We start from the raw sequence: 27,249 nt of genomic DNA, 5'->3' as shown, positions 1-27,249 counted from the left end.
TCTCCTCATCATTTTTAGTAACGTTTTGTATTCTGTTTATGCCTTGTATTAGGGACCCTAACGTTGTCCCTATTTTTTCTTCCATGATCTTTATCGTTTTAGTCTTTATGTTTAGGTCTTTGATCCACTTGGAGTTAGTTTTTGTGCATGGTGTGAGGTATGGGTCCTGTTTCATTTTTTTGCAAATGGATATCCAGTTATGCCAGCACCATTTGTTCAAAAGACCATCTTCTCCCCAATTAACTGACACTGGTCCTTTGTCAAATATCAGCTGCTCATATGTGGATGGATTTATATCTGGGTTCTCAATTCTGTTCCATTGGTCTATGTGCCAGTTGTTGTACCAGTACCAGGCTGTTTTGACTACTGTGGCTGTATAAGAGGTTCTAAAATCAGGTAGAGTGAAGCCTCCCACTTTCTTCTTCTTTTTCAGTAATGCTTTGCTTATCCGAGGCTTCTTTCCCTTGCATATGAAGTTGATGATTTGTTTCTCCATCACATTAAAAAATGTCATTGGAATTTGGATCTGAAGTGCATTGTATTTATAGATGGCTTTTGGTAGAATAGCCATTTTTTCTATTAAGTCTTCCCATCCACGAGCAAGGTAAGTTTTTCCACTTAAGTAGGTTCTTTTTAGTTTCTTGTAGTAGTACTTTGTAGTTTTCTTTGTATAGGTCTTTTACACCCTTGGTAAGATGTATTCCTAAGTATTTTATCTTCTTGGGGGCTACTGTGAATGGTATTGATTTGGTGATTTCCTTTTCGATGTTGTTTTTGTTGATGTAGAGGAATCCAAGTGATTTTTGTATGTTTATCTTATAACCTGAGACTCTGCCAAACTCTTCTATTACTTTCAGTAGTTTTCGTGAGGATTCCTTAGGGTTTTCTGTATATAAGATCATGTCATCTGCAAATAGAGATAATTTTACTTCCTCCTTGCCAATCCAGATGCCCTTTATTTCTTTGTCTAGCCTAATTGCTCTGGCTAGGACCTCTAGCACAATGTTGAATAAGAGCGGTGATGGAGGGCATCCTTGTCTGGTTCCCATTCTCAAGGGAAATGCTTTCAGGCTCTCTCCATTTAGAGTGATGTTGGCTGTTGACTTGTAAAAAAAAAAAAAAAAATAGATGCCCTTTATTATGTTGAGGAATTTTCCTTCAATTCCTATTTTGCTGAGAGTTTTTATCATAAATGGGTCTTGGACTTTATCAAATGCCTTTTCTGCATCAATTGATAAGATCATGTGGTTTTTTTCTTTTGTTTTATTTATATGGTGGATTACATTAATGATTTTTCTAATATTAAACCAGCCTTGCATACCTGGTACGAATCCCACTTGCTCGTGGTGAATTATTTTTTTGATATGTTGTTGAATTCTATTGGCTAAAATTTTGTTGAGGATTTTTGCATCTATGTTCGTGAGGGATAAAGATCTCTAATTTTCTTTTTTTTGTGATGTCTTTACCTGGTTTTGGTATCAGGGATATGGTGGGTTCATAGAATGTGTTAGGTAGTATTCCGTCATGTTCTATGCTTTGAAATAACCTTAGTAGTAGTGGTGTTATCTCTTCTCTGAAAGTATGGTACAACTCTGCAGTAACGCCATCCGGGCCAGGGCTTCTTTTTGTTGGGAGTTTTTTGATTATCTTTTTTTTTTGTTATGCGTCTATTTAGTTGTTCTACTTCTGCTTGTGTTAGTTTAGGTAGGTAGTGTTTTTCTAGGAATTCATCCATTACTCCTAGGTTTGCAAATTTGTTAGAGTACAATTTTTTGTAATTATCTGATATGATTCTTTTAATTTCATTTCGGTCTGTTGTGATGTGGCCCATCTCGTTTCTTATTCAGGTTATTTGTTTCCTTTCCTGTATTTCTTTAGTCAGTCTAGCCAATGGTTTATCAATTTTGTTAATTTTTTCAAAGAACCAGCTTTTGGCTTTGTTAATTCTTTCAATTGTTTTTCTGTTCTCTAATTCATTTAGTTCAGCTCTAATTTTTAGTATTTGTTTTCTTCTGGTGCCTGATGGATTCTTTTGTTGCTCACTTTCTATTTGTTCAAGTTGTAGGGACAGTTCTCTGATTTTGGCTCTTTCTTCTTTTTGTATGTGTGTATTTATCAATATACATTGACCTCTGAGCACTGCTTTTGCTGTGTCCCAGAGGTTTTGATAGGAAGAGTTTTCGTTCTCGTTGCCTTCTATGAATTTCTTTATTCCCTCCTTAATGTCTTCTATAACCCAGTCTTTTTTCAGGAGGGTATTGTTCAGTTTCCAAGTATTTGATTTCTTTTCCCTAATTTTTCTTTTATTGATTTCCACTTTTATGGCCTTGTGGTCTGAGAAGATGCTTTGTAATATTTCGATGTTTTGGATTCTGCAAAGGTTTGTTTTATGACCTAATATGTGGTCTATTCTAGAGAATGTTCCATGTGCACTAGAAAAAAAAGTATACTTTGCAGCAGTTGGGTGGAGTGTTCTATATAAAACAATGAGCTCAAGTTGGTTGATTGTCTTAATTAGGTCTTCCGTGTCTCTATTGAGCTTCTTACTGGATGTCCTGTCCTTCTCCGAAAGTAGTGTGTTGAAGCCTCCTACTATAACTGTGGTGGTGTCTCTCTGACTTTTCAGTTCTGTTAAAGTTTGTTTTATGTATCTTGCAGCCCTGTCATTGGGTGCATAAATATTTAATATGGTTATATCTTACTGGTCAATTGTCCCTGTAATCATTACGCAGCATCCTTCTTTATCCTTTGTGGTGGATTTAATTTTAAAGTCTATTTTGTCAGAAATTAATATTGCTACTCCTGCTCTTTTTTGCTTGTTGTTTGCTTGGTATATTTTTTTCCGTCCTTTGAGTTTTAGTTTGTTTGTGTCTCTAAGTCTAAGGTGTGTCTCTTGTAGGCAGCATATAGACGGATCGTGTTTCTTTATCCAGTCCGATAGTCTCTGTCTCTTTATTGGTCCATTTAGTCCATTTACATTCAGCGTAATTATAGATAAGTATGTGTTTAGTGCTGCCATTTTGATGCCTTTTATGTGTGTTGTTGACAACTTCATTTTTCCACTTACTTTTTTGTCCTGAGATGTTTTTCTTTGTAAATTGTGTGTTCCTCATTTTCATAGCGTTTGACTTTATGTTTGCTGAGTTGTTATGTTTTTCTTGGTTTTTATTTTGAGTTGTGTAGTTGTTATACCTCTGTGGTTACCTTAATATTTACCCCTATTTTTCTAAGTAAAAACCTAACTTGTATTGTCTTATATCACCTTGTGTCCCTCTCCATATGTCAGTTCTATGCCACCTGTATTTAGTCCGTGTTTTTGATTATTGCGATCTTTTACTTATTGACTTCAATGATTCCCTGTTTTGAGCGTTTTTTTTTTTCTTTCTGAAATTAATCTTAATTTGTTTTTGTGATTTCTCTATTTGAGTTGATATCAGGATGTTCTGTTCTGTGACCTTGTGTTGTGCTGGTATCTGATATTATTGGTTTTCTGACCCAACAATATTCTTTAGTATTTCTCGTAGCTTTGGTTTTTGCAAATTCTCTAAGCTTGTGTTTATCTGTAAATGTTTTAATTTTGCCTTCATATTTCAGAGAAAGTTTTGCTGGATATATGATCCTTGGCTGGCAGTTTTTCTCCTTCAGTGCTCTATATATGTCATCCCATTGCCTTCTTGACTGCGTGGTTTCTGCTGAGTAGTCTGAACTTATTCTTATTGATTCTTCTTTGTAGGAGACTTTTCTTTTATCCCTGGCTGCTTTTAAAATTTTCTCTTTATTTTTGGTTTTGGCAGGTTTGATGATAATATGTCTTGGTGATTTTCTTTTTGGATCAATCTTAAACGGGGTTCGATGAGCATCTTGGATAGATATCCTTTCATCTTTCATAATGTCAGGGAAGTTTTCTGCCAACAGATCTTCAACTATTCTCTCTGTCTTTTCTGTTATCCCTCCCTGTTCTGGGACTTCAATCACACGCAAGTTATTCTTCTTGATAGAGTCCCACTTGATTCTTAGGGTTTCTTCATTTTTTAAAATTCTTTTATCTGATTTTTTTTCACCTATATTGATGTCAATTCCCTGGTCCTCCAGATCCCCCACTCTGCATTCCAATCGCTCGAGTCTGCTCCTCTGACTTCCTATTGCGTTGTCTAATTCTGTAATTTTACTGTTAATCTTTTGGATTTCTGAATGCTGTCTCTATACGGATTCTTGCAGCTTATTAATTTTTTCCACTATGTTCTTGAATAATCTTTTTGAGTTCTTCAACTGTTTTATCAGTGTGTTCCTTGGCTTTTTTCTCTAGATTGCCTTATTTCATTTCTGAGGTCTTCCCTGATGTCTTGAAGCATTCTGTAAATTAGGTTTTTATATTCTGCATCTGGCAATTCCAGGATTGTATCTTCATTTGGGAAAGATTTTGATTCTTTAGTTTGGGGAGTTGTAGAAGCAATCATGGTCTGCTTCTTTATGTGGTTTGATATCGACTGCTGTCTCCGAGCCATCACTAAGATATTGTACTGATTTATTCTATATTTGCTCACTGAGTCTTATCTTGTTTTATTTTCTTTCAATATACGTAGTTGAGCTACTAGATTGTGCTGTCTTGATTGTTGTAGCCCTTGAATCACTTATGTCCTATTGCCAGCTGTTTTGGGCTGTTACCAGATATATAAGCCTAAGTGTCCATTTACTATTCTTGAGTAGAATCTGATTTGGGGTCATCAAATGTGTGGTGCAGACTGTCACCTATACACCTAGAGACGTAGTGGTGATAGTTGTGTGCACCAGATTCTAGCAGCAGCTGGGGTTCACACTCTGGGGGGGGAAGGATGCTGACAGGCTTCCCCCAAGTGCCAGTGAGGTAGGTGTGTCTCTATTCCTAAAGCACCTTGGTGGGTAGGCTCCGCAGCTGTACCTTAGGCCCCCAATGCAAGTACCTCTACAGATTGGTAGGTGTCACCCTCCTTAGACCCCTAAGGCAGGAGGCTAGGTGGTCTGGGGGGAGCTTCAGCCCTCAGTTCCCTGTTGCGGGTCAGCAAGGGCTCTGTTGAATAGGCAGAGATATCAGACCTGGGAAACTTCTCTTTCCAGTAATCCACTAAAACAATTACAGTCAGATCCCTAACAGAAATGCCTTTGCATTGTAATAGCCACCTTGTTCCCTGTAGGGATGAAAGCCCAAGACTGGATCACATATGCTTGGCAGGAGCTGGTTCTGTGTTTTTAGTCCAATTAGGGAAGGATTTTTGGTCCCTGGGTTTTTTGTGGTTGCTTCTCTCAGGCCAGGAGAATGGGTTAGGAAAAGACCAAAAAGAAAGAAAGAAAAACCGAAGAGCAGTTTACTCTCTGGCTTAGGAAATTCCAATGTTAATGAAGCCACCTGGGAAGGGGAGGGGAGGGTTCAGATAAATAGGAGAGAGTAGCACCCCCAAATATAGATAAAGTTACTTATCTTGCTTGGGATTACTGTTTTATTTGAGATTCCTGAGGGGCTCGTCAACTGTGTGAGCTGGCTGGGTAGAGATTGCTCCCGAGGGTCAGGCCCATGTCCCGTGCTTGCGCTGTCTCAGAAGCTGTGGTTAGTTCCTCCGCTCCCAGTCCAAAGCCCAGCACCAAGGTTCCCCAGCCGGGACGCTGCACTCCTGGCTCTGAAACCAATCTCTGCCTCCTGGTGACTTCTCCTCCTGTCAGCAGCATCACTGTGCTGCCTGCATGCACTGGCTGGGCTTCCCCCGAGGTCACTTCTGTGGGCTAAGGCTGCGTCCAGTGTTTGCGCCGTCTCAGGATGTCGTGCTCAGCTCCCCTGCGCCCAGTCCAATGCCTGGCGCCAAGGCTTCCTGACTGGGATGCTGGCTCTAGGCTCCGAAAACAGTCGCTGCTTCCCCGTGGTTGTTCGTTCTCAGTCTCTGTCACTCAGGTCAACTCTTTAGATCTGTGTTTGATGGTCAGAGTTAGTATATTGTTATGTATATGATCGATTCACTTGTTTTTCCAAGTCTTTGTTGCAAGAGGGATCCGAGGTAGCTTCTACCTAGTCAGCCATCTTGGCCCCCGACCTCGATGACTTATTTTTTATATCAAAGCAATTTATGCCAAAGAAGAATGAACAGGAAGAGGCAGCTGCCTGATGTGAGTCTTGTACATCCAGATTCAAAGCAAATTAATTTTAATCTAAGAATTAAAGTGAGATTTATGGTTCTCCATGAGCAAAGGGAAAGTGGAAGACAACATTCATAAAGTGTCACTCATCTTGGAAAAGTAGGTCTGTGGCACAATGTTCAAGATCAGGACTGCTAACTGAAAAATTCGAAGGTTCAAACTTACCAGCTGCTCTTCAGGAGAAAAGCCCCAGCAAGTTGCTCTCTTAAAGATTGCATCCCAGCAAAGGAGAATGAACAACACCAAAGACACAAAAAAAATATTAGCCCAAGAGACAGAAAGGCCCACATTAACCTGAGACCAGAAGAACTCGACGGTACTCGGCTACCACCCGTGACCGACCTGACAGGGAATACAACAGGCAGTCCATGAGGGAGCAGGAGAAAAGTAGGGTGCAGAACTCAATTTCTGTTTAAAAGACCAGACATAATTTTCTGACTAGGACTGGAGGAACCCCAGGAGATATGGCCCCCATACTCTGTGTTAGCCCAGAACTAAAACCATTCTCTAAGCCAACTCTTCAGACAAAGATTAGACTTGACTATAACACAAAAAGTGATACTCGTAAAGAGTGTGCTTCTTAGCTCAAGTAGATACATGAGACTAAATGGGCAGCTCCTGTCCAGAGGCAAGATGAGAAGGCAGAAAGGGATAGGAGCTGGTTGAATGAACATGTAAAATCCAGGTGAAAAAGATGAGTATGCTATCACATTACAGGGAAAGCATCTAGGGTCACGTAACAATGTGTGTATATATTTTTGTATAAGACACGTACTTGAGCTGTAAACTTTCACTTAAAGGGAACTCTGTCCTACAGGATTACCATGAGAAGAAACTGATCTGATAGCAAATAGGAGAAATATGGAAAAGGAGTAGGTTCTGCCTTTGTAAATAAAGCATTGGAAGGGAGGGATGAAGAGGTCATGCATGCACCCTAAGATGATAACCTTCCCAAGTAGCAGAAATCCTCAGAGACTATGTGTCTCGTGATGACAATTCTATCATTTTGGGACCACTGACAGACCCAGGACAGATGATTAGTTTGTCCACAGTCTGTTCCTCCATCTTCTGAAACCCTCCCCAGTGTACATACAGAATCGTGACAAAGATCAAGACACATTAATGGAAAAAAAAAAAAAAAACTCCCCTCTCACTTTCTGTCTGACAAGCCAAACACCAGTTCACAAAATATCAGGAAGTATTGTAGCAAGAAGATCACAACTGTGAAACATTCATGGGTTATAAACCTGAACTCTGATGAGAACTATCACATTTTCCCTGGAATATGAGGCTATTCACACGCATAGAAGTTTATATAGCTTCAGGTTTTCAGGAGAGTAGTTTAAGAATTTTTTATGACAAAATTACCTCGAAAAAGATTAAAATTCAGTAGAAAAACAGGAAATCCTTAGGGTGAAATTTAGAATACTTTAAGAAAATGGGTTAATTGAAAGTGAAAAGAGGAAAGATTATTAAGAAATGAAAGCCAAGTATACTAGTTTTAGTAAAATAGCAAAATCACATTGGAACTCACTTTAAATGGAAAAGTAATCTTGGAAAGTTAAATTGTACTCAAAGACGCAATAGAAAGATTCCAAAGGGTGGGGTGGGGGTGGTGGTGGAAAGCTACCCTTTATGAAATATATATATACAATGAATATGAAGAAGCTGCATTGAATGCACAAACAACCAAAATACAAATTAAAATTGCCAGAAGAAATTTGGTCACTTGGAGATAGCACGTGGAGACGGAGAGCAAGTGGAGATAGCAGGTAATTGCGATAAAATCAGAAAAATAAAACCAGAAATATGATGCAAATTGCAGGACAAACAGAGCCATGAAGTAAATTATTTAAATACACGAAGAATGAGAGACAAACTATCAGGATAAATGGCAAGAAATATCCCAGAAAAACTTATAAGTGAATGAGGAGATAGTGATTTAAAATTTCCTAGCAGTCAATTTTAACAATAATGATAATAATAGTCATAATATTACTAATATGTCATTATAATGCAGTGTTCAAAGGCCTGATCATGGAATTTTATATTCATTCCTTCATTCATTGCTTCAACAGTAATTGCCTAGTATTTTAGTGGGCATCTTAAGTTGTCAATTCACATAAAGTACTCTAAAAATATTGTCTGTTAATGTTTTGTTATCAGAGATTTCTGCTTATACAGCATCCATTCCCCCAATTCTGGTAAGAGAACTCCTTTTTCATCTTTGGAAATCATTCTCATTCTACTTTTAACCCATGTGGGTCAGGAGGGAATTACATCTACTCTTAAATTACGGAATGTCTCCTGACCATGACTAAGGCAGTCATGACACCACACTCCTAAGCTAAGGTGGTGGATTCATGGGTTAGCCCATGTCCAAACAAGATCTAAAAAATCAGTTTCCAATAATGACAGTATAATGAGAGTAAAAGAGTCGTCTGCTAGTTTGACTGTTCTAATGCACACACTCAGTTCTGACCAATATATTGATAATTTTTAGTTATCTGATATTCAGAATTGAATATATCTAAGGATTAAAATTGACTGCCCTGCTAGTAACTCTCTGTGAATTCGTCATTCTAAATATTTTGAAGCCTCTCTCAGGATCCCTGCACTTTGCTCTATACATAACGGGCACTCAGAGACAAAATACAACTGCTAATAGTAAAGTTGAGTAGAAACAAGGAAGAAAACTAATACTTGAGATTACATTTTTATTATGGAGCCCTATACAGAGACCTTGTTTCATCTTGAACTTGCAAATGAACAATTGTTCTGCAGTTAGCCCCTGACCGTGTTTTGACTGATTCTACTGAGTTTTTCATTTGTCTCTTTCCACAGATGTAGTCAATTGGATTCCTGTGTAGTCCATCTGGTGAGATCCATGCATGGAGTCGCTGTTTATGTTGGTGAAAAAAGATATTTGCAATGAAGAAGTCCATGGTCTTGCAAAATTCTGTCATGCGATCTCCAGCATCATTTTGTCAGCAAGGCCCTATTATCCAACTACCAACCCTTCTTTCTTTCCAACTTTCTCATTCCAATCACCAGTAATTATCCAATGCATTCTAATTGCATGTTCCATCAATTTCAGACTGCAGAAATTGGTAAAAATCTTAATTTTCTTCATCTTTGGCCTTAGTGGTTGGTGCGTAAATTTCAATAATAGTCATATTGACTGGTCTTCGTTGTAGACACATGGATATTATCCTATAACTGACAAGGTAGTGCTTCAGGACAAATTTTGAAATGTTCTTTTTGATGATGAATGCAATGCCATTCTTCTTCAAATTGTCGTTTGTGTCATAGTAGACCATAAGAGTCTCTGATTTGAAAAGCATAATAGCAGTCCATTTCAGCTTGCTAATGCCTAGGATACTGATGTTTGTATGTTACATTTCATTTTGGACAATTTCCAATTTTCATCGTTTCATACTTGATACATTTCAAATTCCGATTATTAATGCATGTTTGCAGCTATTTATTTTCATTTTGCTCATATGCAAGTTCAAGTTGAAGCTGAAGAAAATTAGAACAAGTGGGCAAGAGCCAAAGCTGACCTTGAGTATATCCCACCTGAATTTATAGATCATCTCAAGAATAGCTTTGACCTGTTAAACACTAGTGACCAAAGACCAGAAGAGTTATGGAATGACATCAAGGATGTCATACATGAATAAGGCAAGAGTTCATTAAAAAGGCAGGAAAGAAAGACCAAAACGGATGTCAGAAGAGACTCTGAAACTTGCTTTTGAATGTTGAGTAGCTAAAGCAAAAAGAAGAGTGATGATGCCAATAATTGAACAGAAGATTTCAAAGGGCAGCTTGTATTATAATAAGTGCAAAGAGCCAGAGATAGAAAACCAAAAGGAAGAACATGCTAGGTATTTCACAAGTTGAAAGAACTGAAAAAAAGTTCAAGCCCCTAGTTGCAATAGTGAAGGATTCTATGGATAAAATATTAAACGACTCAGGAAACGTCAAAAGAAGGTGGAAGGAATACACAGAGTCATTATACCAAAAGAATTGGTCAACATTCAATCCTTTCAAGAGGTACCATATGATCAGGTGCAAATGGTGCTGAAGGAAGAAGTTCAAGCTGCTCTGAAGGCATTGTAGAAAAACAAGTCTCCAGGAATTGACAGAATATCAATTGAGATGTTTCAAAAAACAGATGCAACACTGGAAGTGCTCACTCGTCTATGACAAAAAATTTGGAAGACAGGTAACTGGCCAATTAACTGGATGAAACTCTTATTGATTCTTATCCCCAAGAAAGATGATCCAACAGAATGTGGAAATTATTGAACAATATCATTAACATCACACCCAAGTAAAATTTTCCTATCATTCAAAAGTGCCTGTAGCGGTATATTGACAGAGAGCTGCCAGAAATTCAAGCCTGATTCACAAGAGGATATAGAACCAAGGATATCATTGCCGATGTCAGATGGATCTTAGCTGAAAGCAGAAAATAACAGAAAGATGTTTATGTGTGTTTTATTGACTACACAAAAGTATGAGACTGTGTGGATCATAAAAACAAATTATGGATAAAATTGGGAAGAATGGGGATTCCAGAACACTTAATTGTGCTCAGGAGGAACCTCTACATAGATCAAGAGACAGTTGTTTGGACAGAAGAAGGGTATGCTGTGTAGTTTAAAGTCAGAAAAGTTTTGCATATGGCTTCTAACATTTCACCATACCTATTCAATCTGTATGCTCAGCAAATAATCTGAGAGGGTGGACTCTATGAAGAAGAATGGGGTATCAGGATTGGTGGAAGACTCATTGACAACTTTCATTATGCAGTTGACACAACAATGCTTGGTGAATGTTAAGAGGACATAGAGCACTTACTAATGAAGATAAAAGACCACAGGCTTTAGTAAGGATTACATTTCAACATTAAAAAAAAGTAACAACTGGACCAATAAGCAACATCATGGTAAATGGAGAAAAGGTGAATTCATCAAGGATTTCATGTTACTTGGATCCACAAGCAACACCCATGGAAACAGCAGTCAAGAAATCAAAAGATGCATTGCATTGGGCAAATCCACTTCAAAAGAGGTCTTCAGAGTGTTGAAAAGCAAAGAAATCACCTTGAAGACTAAGGTACACCCAACCTGTGCAGTGGTATTTTCAGCCACATTATAGGCATGTGACAGCTGAACAATGAATAAGGAAGACAAAAGAGTTGACGGCTATGAATTGTGGCATTGATGAAGAATATCGAATATACCATGGACTGCCAAAAAAGGAAGAAATCTGTCTTAGAAGAAGTACAACCAGAATGCTCCTTAGAAGCAAGGATGGCAAAACTCAGTCTCACATACTTTGGACATATTGTTAGCAGACAGTTGTCCCTGGAGAAGGACATCATGCTTGGTAAAGTACAGGGTCAACGAAAAAGAGGAGGCACCTCAATGAGATGGATTGACACAGTGGTTGCAATGATGGGCTCAAGCACAACAATGATTTTAGGCATGGTCCACTACTGGGCAGCATTTCTTCTTTCATGCATAGGGTTGCTATGAGTCAGAACTGACTCGATGGCACCTAACAACAACAACAACATATATAGACCTCCTGGCAATATATATTGACAACATTTTATAAAGACAAGATTAGAGTGATTGGTCTTTCTGGAAATAAAATTTAATTCATGAAAAGATTTTGTAAAAATAATGGGATCTAACTAAATATATTCCATGTTTAAAAAGCCAACACCAAACCCATTGCCTTTGAGTAGATTCCAAGTTATAATGACCCTACAGGAAAAAGTAGGACTTCCCCCATATGATTTCCATGGAGTGCCTGGTGGATTTGAATTGCTGAACTTTTGATTAGCAGCCAAATTCTTAACCATTACCAGGGTTTCCATTACATGTATTAGAGATCAGAAAAGTTTCTAAGTTGTTATTTAGAGTCGCCACTTACAATAATCCACAAATTCTTATTACTTCTCAACCCCAAACAAAAGATCTGTAAGGATTTAAGAAACCTAATTATGTCTTTTCTGTGTGTTTGCTGCCATTAGTCTAGAATTAAATTAATATGATTCAATTCCCACTTTAGGTAACAATATATTTATGCACTTGGTTTTTTGAGGGGAGGAAAGAGACTTAGTTAATTTAACTCATCGTAATAAAAATTCCTAGAAATTCACTAGTTTTCAGTTTTTAAAAATATAATAAAAATTAGATATTTAAATATCCTAGATTTCACAGCTTATTTAGGAAATATTCAAAGGGCAATGTGAAATAAAAAACAAAGTTTCTGAATGATTTTAAATGCACAAAATGTTTGGAGCATAAAACTGGTAATACGCATTACAGTTAATTTTTTTCTGAATCTATATGTGGGCTGAGGTAAATTAGAACCCATATAAAAATCACTTAAATGGAAGGAGAGAAAAGAGAACAGTTAAAATGACCACATCTTATCATTAGCAGAAATCTCTCAAGAATACTTAACAATTCCCATATTTCCTCTGGCTGAGGTATTTAATTCCCACTGCAGCAGTAGCTCTTAACCACTGCACAATCAGGGCTCCAGCTTCCACTTACCCAGTGCCATCGAGTCAATTCCGATTCATAGCGACCCTATAGGACAGAGTAGAAATGCCCCATAGAGTTTGTGAGGAGCACCTGGCAGATTCAAATTGCTGACCCTTTGGTTAGCAGCCATAACACTTAACCACTACACCACCAGGGTTTCCAGCTTCCACTAAGGAGAATTTAAATGCCCTCAAACAGAATTCACATCAGATCAGAAGCCATCTACAAATATTTCTCTAAATTTAACTATTTCAATCAGACAATCATATGGTCTACTAAGCCAGATAAGACAACTTGAAGAGGAATGTCATTGCATTCATCATGAAAAAGAATATTTCAATATCTATTCTGAAGTACAACACTGTCAGTGATAGGATTATATCCATATGCCTATAAGGAAGAAGAGTTCATACTAGCTACTAAGGCTAAGTTGAACTAACAACTAAGGCCAATTAAATGGAAGATTTTTAACAAATTATGCAGTCTGGAATTTATGGAACATGCAATCGTGATGCACTGATAATTACTGGGGAGTGTAATCTAAGAGTTGGAAATGAAGAAGAAGGATTTGTAGTTAGCATACATTGCTTTGGTGATAGAAATGATGCCAGATATCACATGATAGAACTTTGGAAGACCAACAAATTCTTTATTGCAAATACTTTTTTGCAACATCATAAATGGCAGCTGTGCAGGTACATTTCACCACGTGGAATACACGGGAATCAAATCAGCTACATCTGTGGGAAGACAATGGAAAAGCTCAACATCATCAGTCGGAACAAGGTCAGGGGCTAACTGTAGAACAGACGAACAATTGCTCATTTGCAAGTTCGAATTGAAGCTGAATAAAATTAGCATACGTCCACAAGAGCCAAAGTATGACCCTGAGTATATCCCACCTGAATTTAGAGATCATCTCAACAATAGACTTGACAAATTCAACACTAATGACTGAAATCCAAACGAGTTGTGGAATGAATAAGGACATCATATATGAGGAAACCAAGAGGTCATTAAAAAGATAGAAGAGAAAGAAAAGACTAAAAAGGATGTCAAAAGAGACTGAAACTTGCTTTTGAAAGTTAAGTAGATAAAGCAAAAGGGAAAAATGATAAAGTAAAAAAAGCAGAACAGAAAATTTCAAAGAGCAGATCTGGGAAGACAAAGTGAAGTATTATAATAACATGTGCAAAGACCTGGAGTTGGAAACCAAAACGGAAGAAGATGGTTGGCATTTCTGAAGCTGAAAGAACTGAAGAAAAATATTCAGGTCTTGAGTTGAAATATTAAAAGTGTCCATGAGGAAAATATTAAACGATGCAGGAAGCATCAAAAGAAGTTGGAAGAGAATGCCCTTTATTACCACTCTTATTCAACATTGTGCTGGAAGTCCTAGCCAGAACAATTAGGCTAGATAAAGAAATAAAGGGCATCCAGATTGGCAAGAAAGAAGTCAAAATGTCTCTATTTGCAGATGACATGATCTTATACACAGAAAACCCTAAGAAATCCTCCAGAAAACTAGTGAAACTAATTGAAGAGTTCAGCAGAGCATCAGGATACAAGATAAACATACAAAAATCAGTTGGATTCCTCTACACCAACAAAAAGAACATCAAAGAGGAAATCATCAAATCAGTGCCATTTACGGTAGCCCCCAAGAAGATAAAATGCTTAGGAATAAATCTTATCAGAAATGTAAAAGACTTATACAAAGAAAACTACAGTACACTTCTGCAAGAAAACAAAAGAGACTTACATAAGTGGACGAACATAACTTGCTCATGGATAGGGAGACTTAACATTATAAAAATGTCTATTCTACCAAAAGCTATCTATGCATTTAATGCAATTCCAATCCAAACCCCAAGGACATTCTTTAATGAGATGGAGAAACAGATCACCAACTTCATATGGAAGGAAAAGAGGCCCCAGATAAATAAGGTGTTACTGAAAAAGAACAACAAAGTGGGAGGCATTACTTTACCTGATTTTAGAACCTATTATATCACCACAGTAGTCAAAACAGCCTGGTACTGGTACAAGAACAGATACATGCACCAATGGAACAAAATTGAGAATCCAGACATAAATCCACCCACATATGAGTAGTTGATATTTGACAAAGGCCCCAAAACAGTTAAATGGATAAAAGACAGTCTTTTTAACAAATGATGCTGGCATAACTGCATATCCATCTGCAAAAAAAATGAAACAAGACCCATACCTCACTCCATGCACAAAAATGAACTCAAAATGGATCAAAGACCTAAGTATAGAATCTAAAACGATAAAAATCAAGGAAGAAAAAATAGGGACAACTTTAGGAGCCCTAATACATGGCATAAACAGTATACAAAACACTATTAAGTACACAGAAGAAAAACTAGATAACTTGAGCCCCTAAAAATCAAACACCTATGCTCATCCAAAGACTTCACCAAAATAGTAGAAAGACTACCTACAGACTGGGAAAAAGTTTTCAGCTATGACATTTCTGATCAGCACCTGATCTCTAAAATCTACGTGATACCACAAAAACTCAACTGCAAAAAGACAAATAACTTAATTAAAAAATGGGCAAAAGATATGAATAGACACTTCACTAAACAAGACTTTCAGGTAGCTAACAGATATGTGAGGAAATGTTCACAATTATTGGCCATTAGAGAAATGCAGATCAAAACTACAATGAGATTTCATCTCACTCCAACAAGGCTGGCATTAATCCAAAAAACACAAAATAATAAATGTAGAAGAGACTGTGGAGAGATTGGAACACTTATACACTGCTGGTGGGAATGTAAAATGGTACAACAATTTTGGAAATTGATTTGGCACTTCCTTAAAAAGCTAGAAATAGAACTACCATACGATCCAGCAATTCCACTCCTTGGAATATATCCTGGAGAAATGAGAGCCTTTACACAAACAGATATATGTACACTCATGTTTATTGCAGCACTGTTTACAACAGCAAAAAGATGGAAGCAACCAAGGTGCCCATTAAGGGATGAATGGATAAATAAACTATGGTATATTCACACAATGGAATACTACGCATCAATAAAGAACAGTGAGGAATCTGTGAAACATTTGATAACATGGGGGAACTTGGAAGGCATTATGCTGAGTGAAATTAGTTTCAAAAGGACAAATATTTTATAAGACCACTATTATAAGATGTTGAGAAATAGTTTAAACTGAGAAGAAAAGATTCTTTGTGGTTATGAGAGGGGGGAGGGAGGAGGGGTGGGAGAGAGGCATTCACTAATTAGATAGTAGATAAGAACTTCTTTAGGTGAAGGGAAAGACAGCACACAATACAGGGGGGGTCAGCACAATTGGACTAAACCAAAAGCAAAGAAGTTTCCCGAATAAACTGATTGCTTTGAAGGCCAGTGTAGCAGGAGCAGGGGGCTGGGGACCATAGTTTCAGGGGACATCTAAGTCAATTGGCATAATAAAATCTATTAAGAAAACATTCTGTATCCCACTTTGAAGTGTGGCATCTAGGGTCTTAAATGCTAGCAAGCAGCCATCTAAGATGCATCAACTGGCCTCAACCCACCTGAATCAAAGGAGAATGAAGAACACCAATTACACAAGGTGATTACGAGCCCAAGAGACAGAAAGGGCCACATGAACCAGAGTCTACATCATCCTGAGACCAGAAGAAGTAGATGATGCCCAGCTACAACCGATGACTGCCCTGACAGGGAACACAACAGAGAACCCCTGAGGGAGCAGGAGAGCAATGGGATGCAAACTCGAAATTCTCATAAGACCGGACTTAATGGTCTGACTGAGACTAGAAGGACCCTGGTGGTTAAGGTCCCCAGACCTTCTGTTGCCCCAGGACAGGAACTATTCCTGAAGCCAACTCTTCAGACATGCATTGGACTGGACAATGGGTTGGAGAGGGATGCTGGTGAGGAGTGAGCTTCTTGGATCAGGTGGACACTTGAGACTATGTTGGCATCTCCTGCCTGGTGGGGAGATGAGAGGGTGGAGGGGGTTAGAAGCTGATGAAATGGGCACAAAAAGGGAGAGTGGAGGGAGAGAGTAATTGGGAGTGTGTAACAAGGTGTATATGGGTTTTTGTGTGAGAATGACTTCATTTGTAAACTTTCACTTAAAGCACAATAAAAATTATATATTAAAAAAAAAAAAAAACAAGATGGAAGAAATACACAGAGTCACTATTTACCAGATAGACTTGGTGGACAGTGAACCATTTCAGGAAGTAGCATCTGATAAATAACTGATGGCAGTGAAGGAAGAGTTCCAAGCTACATTGAAGAAATTGCTGAAAAACAAGGCTCCAGGAATTGACAGAAAATGAATTTAGATGTTTGAACAAAAGGATGCAGCATTGGAATGCACACTCATCTATGCCAAGAAATTTCAAAGACAGCTGTTTGGCCAATTGATTGAAAAAGATCCACATTTATGCCTGTTCTCAAGGAAGTGGCTCCAACTGAATGCAGAAATTATCTAATAATATCATTAACATCACACATAAGTACTGATGATGATTTAAAAGCAGCTGCAGCAGTGCATAGACAGCTGTCTGAAATTCACGCCAGATTAAGAAGAGGACGTGGAACCAGAGATATCATTGTTGATGTCAGCTGCATCCTGGCTGAAAGCAGACAATACCATAAAGATATTTACCTGTGTTTTACATATCATCCAAAGGATTTAGAACCTGTGCATCATAACAAATTCTGGATAACATTGCAAAGAATGCGAATTCCAGAACACATAATTCAGCTCATCTGGAATGTGTACATTGACAAAGAGGCAGTCGTTCGAACAGAACAATTGGATACTTCATGGTTTAAAATCAGGAAAGGTGTTCCTTAAGGTTTTATCCTTTCACGATATTTATTCAATCTCTATTTTTTTTTTTCTATGCTGAGCAAATGAGCTGAGAAACTGGACTATATGAAGAACAAGGCATCAGGATTGGAGGAAGACTCATTAAGAACCTGCGTTATGCAGACGACACAACTTTGCTTGCTGAAAGTGAAAAGGACTTGAAGCACTTACTGATAAATATCAAAGGCTACAGCCTAAGTATTGATTGTGCCTTAACATAAAGAAAACAAAAATTCTCACAACTGGAACAGTAAGCATTATCTTAATAAATGGAGAAAAGATTGGAGCTGTCAATAATTTCATTTTACTTGGATCCACAATCAACACCCATAGAAGCAACAGTCAAGAAATCAAAGGACACGTTGAATTGGACAAATCTGATGCAAAAGACTTCTTTAAAGTTTTGAAAAGCAAAGATGGTACCTTGAAGACTAAAGCCCACCTGACCCAAGCCACGGTGTTTTCAATTGCCTCATATGCGTATGAAAGCTGGGTAAAGAATCAGGAAGACCAAAGAAGATTTGACACCTTTGAATTATGGTGTTGATGAAGAATATTGAATATACCATAAACTGCCAAAAAAACAAATAAATTAATAAGCACATTTGTCTTGAAAAATATATAGCCAAATTGCTCCTTAGAAGCAAGAATGGTGAGACTCCGTCTCAAGTATTTTGGAACTGTTATCAGGTTGAATTAATCCCTGGAGAAGTACATCATGCTTGTAAAAGTAGAGGGTTAGTGAAAAGGAAGAAAATCCTCAAGGAGTTGGGTTGTTCCAGTACTGCAACAACAGGGCTCATGCATAACAAGGGGATGTCTCAGGAGCAGGCAGCTTTGCATTCCTTTGTGCACAGTATTGCCAGGAATTAGGGGCATAATAACAACAGCTATCAAGAAAAACAACAACCTCACTTCTCCAACCCCCCACCCCCCGGCCTTGGCTTTATAACAGGGAGGAGAATAGGCACTCCCTCTCGGGATTATTATGGGGATGGCTTATTAGCACAACGCTATGAGTCGGAATCGACTCAATAGCACTGTTTTTTTTTTTTTTTTAAGCACGTAGATGTCTGCTGTTACTTTAGTCAGGAGGTAGAATTTAATCAAGGGTTTAAGATGGATAGAATCTGGGTAGGGTGAAAAGAAAGAAGGTTCCAGAATGAGGAGCAACATGTGAACAAACCCAGAGGCAGAAATGAGATGCAGTGTAGAGAATAGCTCTACCAAAATTTTCAATCTTTTTACCAGTTGTACTAAGAAGATCCCCCACGTGTCTGTCAGTGTGTTGTACTGTGGGGACTTGGGTGTTGCTGTGATGCTAAACTATGCCACTGGTATTCAGATACCAGCAGAGTCACCCGTGGAACACAGGTTTCAGCTGAGCTTCCAGACAAAGACAGACTAGGAAGAAGGACCCAGCAGTCTACTTCTGAAAAGTATTAGCCAGTGAAAACCTTATGAATAGCAGCGGAACATTGTCTGATATAGTGCTGGAAGATGAGCCCCCCGGGTTGGAAGGCACTCAAAAGATGACTAGGGAAGAGCTGCCTCCTCAAAGTAGAGTCTGCCTTAATGACGTGGATGGAGTAAATCTTTCAGGACCTTCATTCGCTGATGCAGCATGACTCGAAATGAGAAGAAACAGCTGCAAGCATCCATTAATAATCAGAACTTGGAATGTACGAAGTATGAATCTAGGAAAATTGGAGATCATCAAAAATGAAATGGAATGCATAAACATCGATATCCTAGGCATTAGTGACATGAAATGGACTGGTATTGGCCATTTTGAATCAGACAACTTGAAGAGGAATGGTGTTGCGTTCATCGTCAAAAAAAAAAAAAAAAAATTCAAGGTCTATCTTGAAGTACAATGGTGTCAGTGATAGGATAATATTCATACGCCTGCAAGGAAGACCAGTTAATGTGATTATTATTCCAATATACGCACCAACCACTAGGGCCAAAGATGAAGAAATAGAAGACTTTTATCAGCTGCTGCAGTCTGAAATTGATAGAATATGGAATCAAGATGTATTGATAATTACTGCTGATTTTAATGTGGAAGTTGGAAACAAAGAAGAAAGATCCGTAGTTGGAAAATATGGCCTTGGTGATAGAAACAATGCTGGACATCGAATGATAAAACTTTGCAAGACCAACTACTTCTTCATTGCTAATACCTTCTTTCACCAACATAAACGGTGACTATACACATGGACCTTGCCAGATGGAGCACACAGAAATCAAATTGCCTACATCTGTGGAAAGAGACAATGGAAAAGCTCAATATCATCAGTCAGACCAAGGCCAGGGGCCAACTGTGCAACAGACCATCAATGGAAGTTCAAGCTGAAACTGATGAAAATCAAAGCAAGTCCACGAGAGCCAAAATATGACCTTGAGTATATCCCACCTGAATTTAGAGACCATCTGAAGAATAGATTTGACACACTGAACACTAGTGACTGAAGACTGGACGACTTGTGGAATGACATCAAAGACATCTACCATGAAGAAAGCAAGAGGTCATTGAAAAGACAGGAAAGAAAGAAAAGACCAAGATAGATGCCGGAGGAGACTCTGAAACTCGTTCTCGAACGTCGAGCAGATAAAGCAAAAGGAAGAATTGATGAAGTAAAAGAACTGAATAGAAGATTTCAAAGGGCGGCTCGAGAAGGCAAAGTACAGTATTATAATGACAAGTGCAAAGAGCTACAGATAGAAAACCAAAAGAGAAGAACACACTCGGTGTTTCTCAAGCTGAAAGAGCTAAAGAAAAAATTTAAGCCTCAAGCTGCAATAGTGAAGGATTCTATGGGGAAAATATTAAACGACACAGGAAGCATCAAAAGATGGAAGGAGTACACAGAGTCATTATACCAAAAAGAATTAGTCTATGTTCAAGCATTTCAAGAGGTAGCATATGATCAGAAACTGATGGTGCTGAAGGAAGAAGTCCAAGCTGCTCTGAAGGCATTGGTGAAAAACAAGGCTTCAGGAATTGATGTAATATCAATTGAGATGTTTCAACAAACAGATGCAGTGCTGGAGGTGCTCACTCGTCTCTGCCAAGAAATATGAAAGACAGCTTCCTGGCCAACTGACTGGAAGAGATCCCTATTTATACCTATTCTCAAGAAAGGTGATCCAACTGAGTGTGGCAATTATAGAACAATATCATTAATGTCACACACAAGCAAAATTTTTCTAAAGATCATTCAAAAACAGCTGCAGCAGTATATTGACAGAGAACTGCCAGAAATTCAGGCCGGTTTCAGAAGAGGATGTGGAACTGGGGATATCAGATGGGTCCTGGCTGAAAGCAGAGAATACCAGAAGGATGTTCACCTGTGTTTTATTGACTATGCAAAGGCATTTGACTGTGTGGATCATAACAAATTATGGATAACATTATGAAAAATGGGAATTCCAGAACACTTAATTGTGCTCATGAGGAAACTTTACATAGATCAGGAGGCATTTTTCGGACAGAACAAGGGAATACTGATTGGTTTAATGTCAGGAAAGGTGTTGTGCCAGGGTTGTATTCTTTCACCGTATCTATTCAATCTGTATGCTGAGCAAATAGTCCAAGAAGCTGGACTATATGAAGAAGAACGGGGCATCAGGATTGGAGGAAGACTCATTAACAACCTGCATTATGCAGATGACACAACCTTGCTTGCTGAAAGTGAAGAGGACTTGAAAGACTTATTAATGAAGATCAAAGACCATAGCCTTCAGTATGGATTGCACCTCAACATAAAGAAAACAAAAATCCCTACAACTGGACCAATGAGTAACATCGTGATAAACAGAGAAAGGTTGAAGTTGCCAAGGATTTCATTTTACTTGGATCCACGATCAACAGGCATGGAAACAGCAGTCAAGAAATAAAAAGACGCATTGCACTGGGTAAATCTGCCACAAAGGACCTCTTTAAAGCGTTGAAGAGCAAAGATGTCACCTTGAAGACTAAGGTGCGCCTGATCTAAGCCACGGTATTTTAAACAGCATCATATGCATGTGATAGCTGGGCAATGAATAAGGAAGACTGAAGAAAAATTGATGCCATTGAATTGTGGTGTTGGCGAAGAATATTGAATATACCATGGACTGTCAGAAGAACAAATAAATCTGTTCCGGAAGAAGTACACCCAGAATGCACCTTAGAAGCAAGGATGGTGAGATTCCACCTTAAATGCTTTGGACATGTTGTCAGGAGGGATCAGTCTCCGGAGAAGGACATCATGCTTGGCAAAGTACAGTGTCAGTGGAAGAGAGGAAGACCCTCAACGAGGTGGATTGACTCAGTAGCTGCAACAATGGGCTCAAGCATAACAAAGATTGTGAGGATGGCGCAGGACCGGGCTGTGTTTCGTTTTGTTGTGCATAGAGTTGCTGTGAGTCAGAATTGACTTGACGCACCTAACAACAATTAAGAAGATACAAAACTATATAATGAATATTTTTTGTCTTTAACCAGAGGAAGAACATAGATCTCCAATCCTTTTGCCTTCAAGATTCTTATTCAGTAGGTCTAGAGAGTGACCTATAGGGTGGATATGAGTCTGAACAGACTTCATAGCAATGGGTTTAGGAAAATATAGCCAGAATGTTCCTTAGATTCAAGAGTGATGAGACTTCATCTTGCTTAGTGTGGACACGTCATCAGGAGGGACAAATCTCTAAAGAAGAACATAATGTTTGATAAAGAAGAGGGTCAATGAGAAAAAGGAAGACTCTCAAAAAGACGGATTAATACAGTGACTGCAACAATGACTGTGAAGATGGCACAGGACCGGGAAATGTTTCATTCTGTTATACATAGGGTCACTCTGGGTCAGAACCGGTTCTGGACACCTAATAATAACAACAAGGAAAGACTCAGGAACTGGTATATGAAAAAACAGTACACATTTGTGGGTCATGTAGGTTATACCAAGCCTACTATTCATAACACTCTAGCTATTCTATGAATCTATGAAAACGTATTTTAACAAATTTGTTGCACCCTAACTTTTTTAACTTTAAGTAACTCAGAAAAGTACTTCTACCACTACCATGGATATCTCTCCTCCAGTTCTGAAACAAGAATGCTTTCCTTATTTCTTGTTTTTGTTTTTGTTGTTGTTAGGTCCAGTTGGTTCCAAACAATTTCTACTCTATTTACAACAGGATGAAACACTGCCCAATCCTGAGCCATCCTCAGAACTGTTCTTATGCTCGAGTCCATTGTTGCAGTCCTGTGTCATCCTATCCCATTGAGGTTCTTCCTCTTTTTCACTGACCTCTACTTACCTAAGTATGATGTCTTTTCCAGGGACTGGACCCTGCTGATGACATGTACGAAGTATGTGAGAGGAGCATTCTGGCTGTACTTCTTCCAAGACAGATTGGTTCATTCTTCTGGCAGTCCATGGTATAATCAGTATTCTTTGTCGACACCAACATTCGAAGACATCAATTCATTTTTGATAGTCCTCCCTCATTGTCCAACTCTCGCCTGCATATGAGGCTTTGAAAACACCGTGGCTTAAGTCAGGAGCACTTTAGTCTTTAATGTGACATCTTTGCTTTTTAACATTCTACAGAAATCGTTTGCAGGTAATTTGCCTTATGCAATGCAAGGCAATGCAATGCCTGTGTCTTAGTCATCTAGTGCTTCCATATCAGAATACCACAAGTGCATGGCTTTAACAAAGAGAAATTTATTTCCTCATAGTAAAGTAGGCTAAAAGTCCAAATTCAAAGTGTCAGCTCCAAGGGAAGGGTTTCTCTCTCTATTGACTCTGGAAGAAGATCCTTGTCCTCAGTCTTCCCATGGTTGAGGAGCTTCTCAGGCACAGGGACCCCAGGTCCAGAGGACACACTCTGCTCTTGGTGCTGCTTTCTTGGTGGTATGAGATCCCCAGCTCTCTGCTTGATTCACTTTCCTTTTATCTCTTGAGAGTTAAAAAGTGGTGCAGGAAACACCCCAAGGAAACTCCCTTTACCTTGGATCAGGTAGGTGACCTGGGTAAGGATGGTTTTACAACCCTACCTTAATCCTTTAACATAAAATTACAATCTCAGAACAACCACAGAATACTGGGAATCAGGGCCTAACCGAGTCGAGAGACACATTTTTTGGGGGACATAGGTCAATCCATGACAGCATGTAAGAAAATGACATAAATGATGTAACTTCAAGTAAATACCAAACTATATTTAGACACAGACTCCCTCACAGGCAAATCATTCCACTTACGTGAAATCCCTTTCAAGCTTTCTGTAGTATTTTGGAAATCTGAGCATCTTCACAACTTGATCAAAAGCCTCTTTCACTGTTTGAAAACATTTGCTGTTATGAGTGGCCAGAGATCTTTGAACAACTTCAAGGTACTCTAAGAATAAGGAAAAAAAAAAAAAAAATGCATTCAGTAATATTTAACTGTAACTATTTGTAAAGGGAGTTCTTTCAAGTTTGCAATTTCCTCCATGTCATGACAAGGTTAAGAAACTGCAAAATTAACAGATTTTGTCAGAATGCCAAGAAAAGTCACTAGTAAACAGAGACTTATAACCATGGTAAATCCTGATCTATGAATGAACTGAAGCATGGTTTTACTCTTTAAAACAGGTAGGTAGAAAGATGCCACAAATTTACTCATTGCAGATTTGTTGGACCAGATGATACTCTATCAAGGATACAGAAACCTGAACTGTTTCTATTTGAAATGTTCAAATATTTAAGGAAAATTATGAGGAATGTATCTCTTTTTTTTTTTTGGTGAGGTGGGTTTTTTTTTTTTTTTTGAAAGAGAAAATGAAGTAGAAATTTTACACTTTATTCATTTTAATGGGAACGTGTATACAGAAGCCCAAATTGCCACTGAAGAGCTTTTATCCACTTGTAAAAATCCTAATGCCATTAAGTATAAATGGTTTATCATAAACGCTCTCACCACCTTCCCCTCCTTTCTCTCAAACACCTGGCTTCTTGTGCAATATCTGCTGCTTCTTGAAACCTGTGAAGGGCTGCTTGACCATGGAACTTCTTCCCCAGGCTGCACTGCCATACTGGTGGAATTCCTGGTTTTTGTTTGTCTGTTTTTGTTTTGTTCTGCTTTGTTTGTTTATTTTCTTCTTGTAGCTTGGGAGCCCCTTCTAGCCAGGCTGTACTGCGTGACTCTGGAGCCACTTCCCTGGTCAGCTAAGCCACAACAGTGGAATCCCTGGGAGAATTTCTTTTCTCTTTTTTACTTTTTATCTTTCTTTCTTCACTTCTCAGTTCCTCTTTTCTCTATACTTACATTATTTTCCTGTCCCCTGAATACCTGGTGCCGTATGACATCTCTGTCCCTTCTAGCAAGGTTGTACTGCATTCCCTGGGAGTTACTTACCTGGTCTCCCAGACACACCAGTGGAGACCCAGGGGGCTTTGCTTTTTTATTTATAATTATTATTATGATTTTATTTTTCCCTTTTTCTTTCATTTTTTTCTTTATCAGATTCTCATCTCTCCTTCCAATGGCAAGCTCCCTTAGCACTTTTTTTTGCTCCTGTTTCTCTCTTCTCTCTCTCCTCTTTCTCAATACCCATCTTAGCTCCATACATCACAACCTCCCCCCCTTCCTTCCTACCTGTGCCATGCACTGAGCAGCACACACTGGAGCAGCACAGTCACTGCCCACAGGGAACTACCCTGGACTGGTTCCAAGCCTGCCCTGTTATCCCTAGTATGTGCCACAAAAAACCCATTCCAGACCATCACCTTTAGCTGGACCTTACTGAATCATAGCTGAGCTAATGGCCATGCTCATTGCAGAAGGAGGTGAAAAGTATCATGCCCACAGATGAGTAAACAACAAAGAATGGACAGCCTGACTGCTCAGACATAAAAAAATAAAACAAACTGCAGGACAAAACAAACAAATCTATAATCAGTAAATGAAAAAAATAGGTACTGAATTACCCAAAGACAGTAGACAATATCAAAACACATTAAAAAAAAAAAAAAAAGAACAGGATTGTTCCAGTAGGTGTCAAAAATGAAACACCAGATAACATTCCAATAGAAGAAAAAGCAGTAGAACTACCTGACAGAGAATTCAAATCTTTAATGTTCAGAGTTACCCAAGAGTTGAATTAAAAGGCAAACGAAAATGAGGGGGAAAAAATCAACAAATTTATGGGAAGGGCAGAAAAATTCATGAAAAATGCAGACCAAAAAAGAAGAAGAATTCAGTAAAATAAAAAAGGAACAAAATGAGAAATTAAATTCACAACTAGGAATCTCACAAAAACAACAATTAGAAATCCAAAAGGTAAACTACAAGGTTTCATAGAAGCTACAAGGTTTCATAGAAAGACTGAGGAGCAGGTTTGAAACAATGGAAGACAGGATCAGTGAAATTGAAGACAAACACTTGACTACAACTCTGTTTGATGAAAAATCAGAAGAACGAATGAATGAAAATGAAGAAACCCTGAGAATTATGTGGGATAAAATCAAAAGCAAAAATTTGCAAGTAATCAAAGTTCTAGAGCAAGGGGAGAAAATGAAAGAAACAGAGAGAATCATTGAATAATTGCTGACAGAAAACTTCGCCAATATCATGAAAGATGAAAAGCTGACTCTCCAAGAAGCTAAATGAACCCCATATAGGATAAAACCCAAAAAGAAATCACGCAGTCATATAGTAATCACACTCACTAAAACCAAAGACAAAGATTGTACCAGCCAGATACCAACCTAGGAAATATACTCTCAAGGACTATCCAAAACAGAAAGAATTACAACAGGGAGCCAGAGAGGTTAATCTGTAATGACCACAATGTCAGAACAATAAAGAGAGGGAATACACAGTGTAAGTATAGAACTTCGTAATGCAGAGGAAGGCAAGTTATAGACTGGTTCAAACCTGAGAATGTAAGGCTAAATTTCATCGTAACCAGAAAGGAAGTTAATGAACCTAATCACCACTGTAAAAAAGAAAACAAAAACTCTCAGTATAACCAAATCTACAAAAACAGAAGAAATGAAAAAAAAAAAAAAAAAGCCACAAACAGAAGGACTTCAGCACAGAAGAAGAGGAACAAAGAAAACATCAACACCACAAAAAAGCACTACAAAATGACAGCAATAAACTCACACCTATCAATAAATATACTGAATGTAAATGCTGTAAACACACCCATAAAGAAGCAGAAAGTGACAGAACAGATTTTTTTTTTTTTTAAAAAGGACCCATCAATATGCTGTCTACAAGAGGCACACATTAGAAAGATGTAAATTTATTAAAAATCAAAGGATGGAAAAATTATACATCAAGCAAACAGTTACCAAAAAAGAGCAGGAGTGGTAATACTAATCTCACATAAAATAGCTTTTAAAACAAAATCCACCATAAAAGACAAAGAAGGGCATTATATAAATGACTAAAGGAGGAATTCATCATGACCACAATGCCATCAGGGTAGAAATTAACAAGAAGAAGAGCAAGGAACAAAGGTCAATTATATGGAAACTGAATAACACCCTGCTAAAAAACCACTCAGTAATAGAAGAAATCAGAGATGGATCAAAAAATTCCTAGTATCAATTGAGAATGAAAACACATCATACAAAATCCTTTAGGAC

At 38.2% G+C, this 27,249-nt stretch overlaps 1 protein-coding gene across 1 annotated transcript in view; it reads right to left on the bottom strand.

The window, feature by feature from the left end:
* Window positions 1–27,249, bottom strand: part of LOC100666672 (putative serine protease K12H4.7) — a 64,517-nt gene that overhangs the window by 21,937 nt on the left and 15,331 nt on the right. The window contains exon 3 of the mRNA XM_064287393.1: window positions 23,875–24,010. Within this exon, the coding sequence (XP_064143463.1) occupies window positions 23,875–24,010 (136 nt within the window). The remainder of the gene's footprint in view (window positions 1–23,874; window positions 24,011–27,249) is intronic.

Source organism: Loxodonta africana, chromosome 6, assembly GCF_030014295.1.
Source record: "Loxodonta africana isolate mLoxAfr1 chromosome 6, mLoxAfr1.hap2, whole genome shotgun sequence".
Lineage (NCBI taxonomy): Eukaryota > Metazoa > Chordata > Mammalia > Proboscidea > Elephantidae > Loxodonta > Loxodonta africana.
This window is presented reverse-complemented; position numbering and strand designations above follow the sequence as displayed.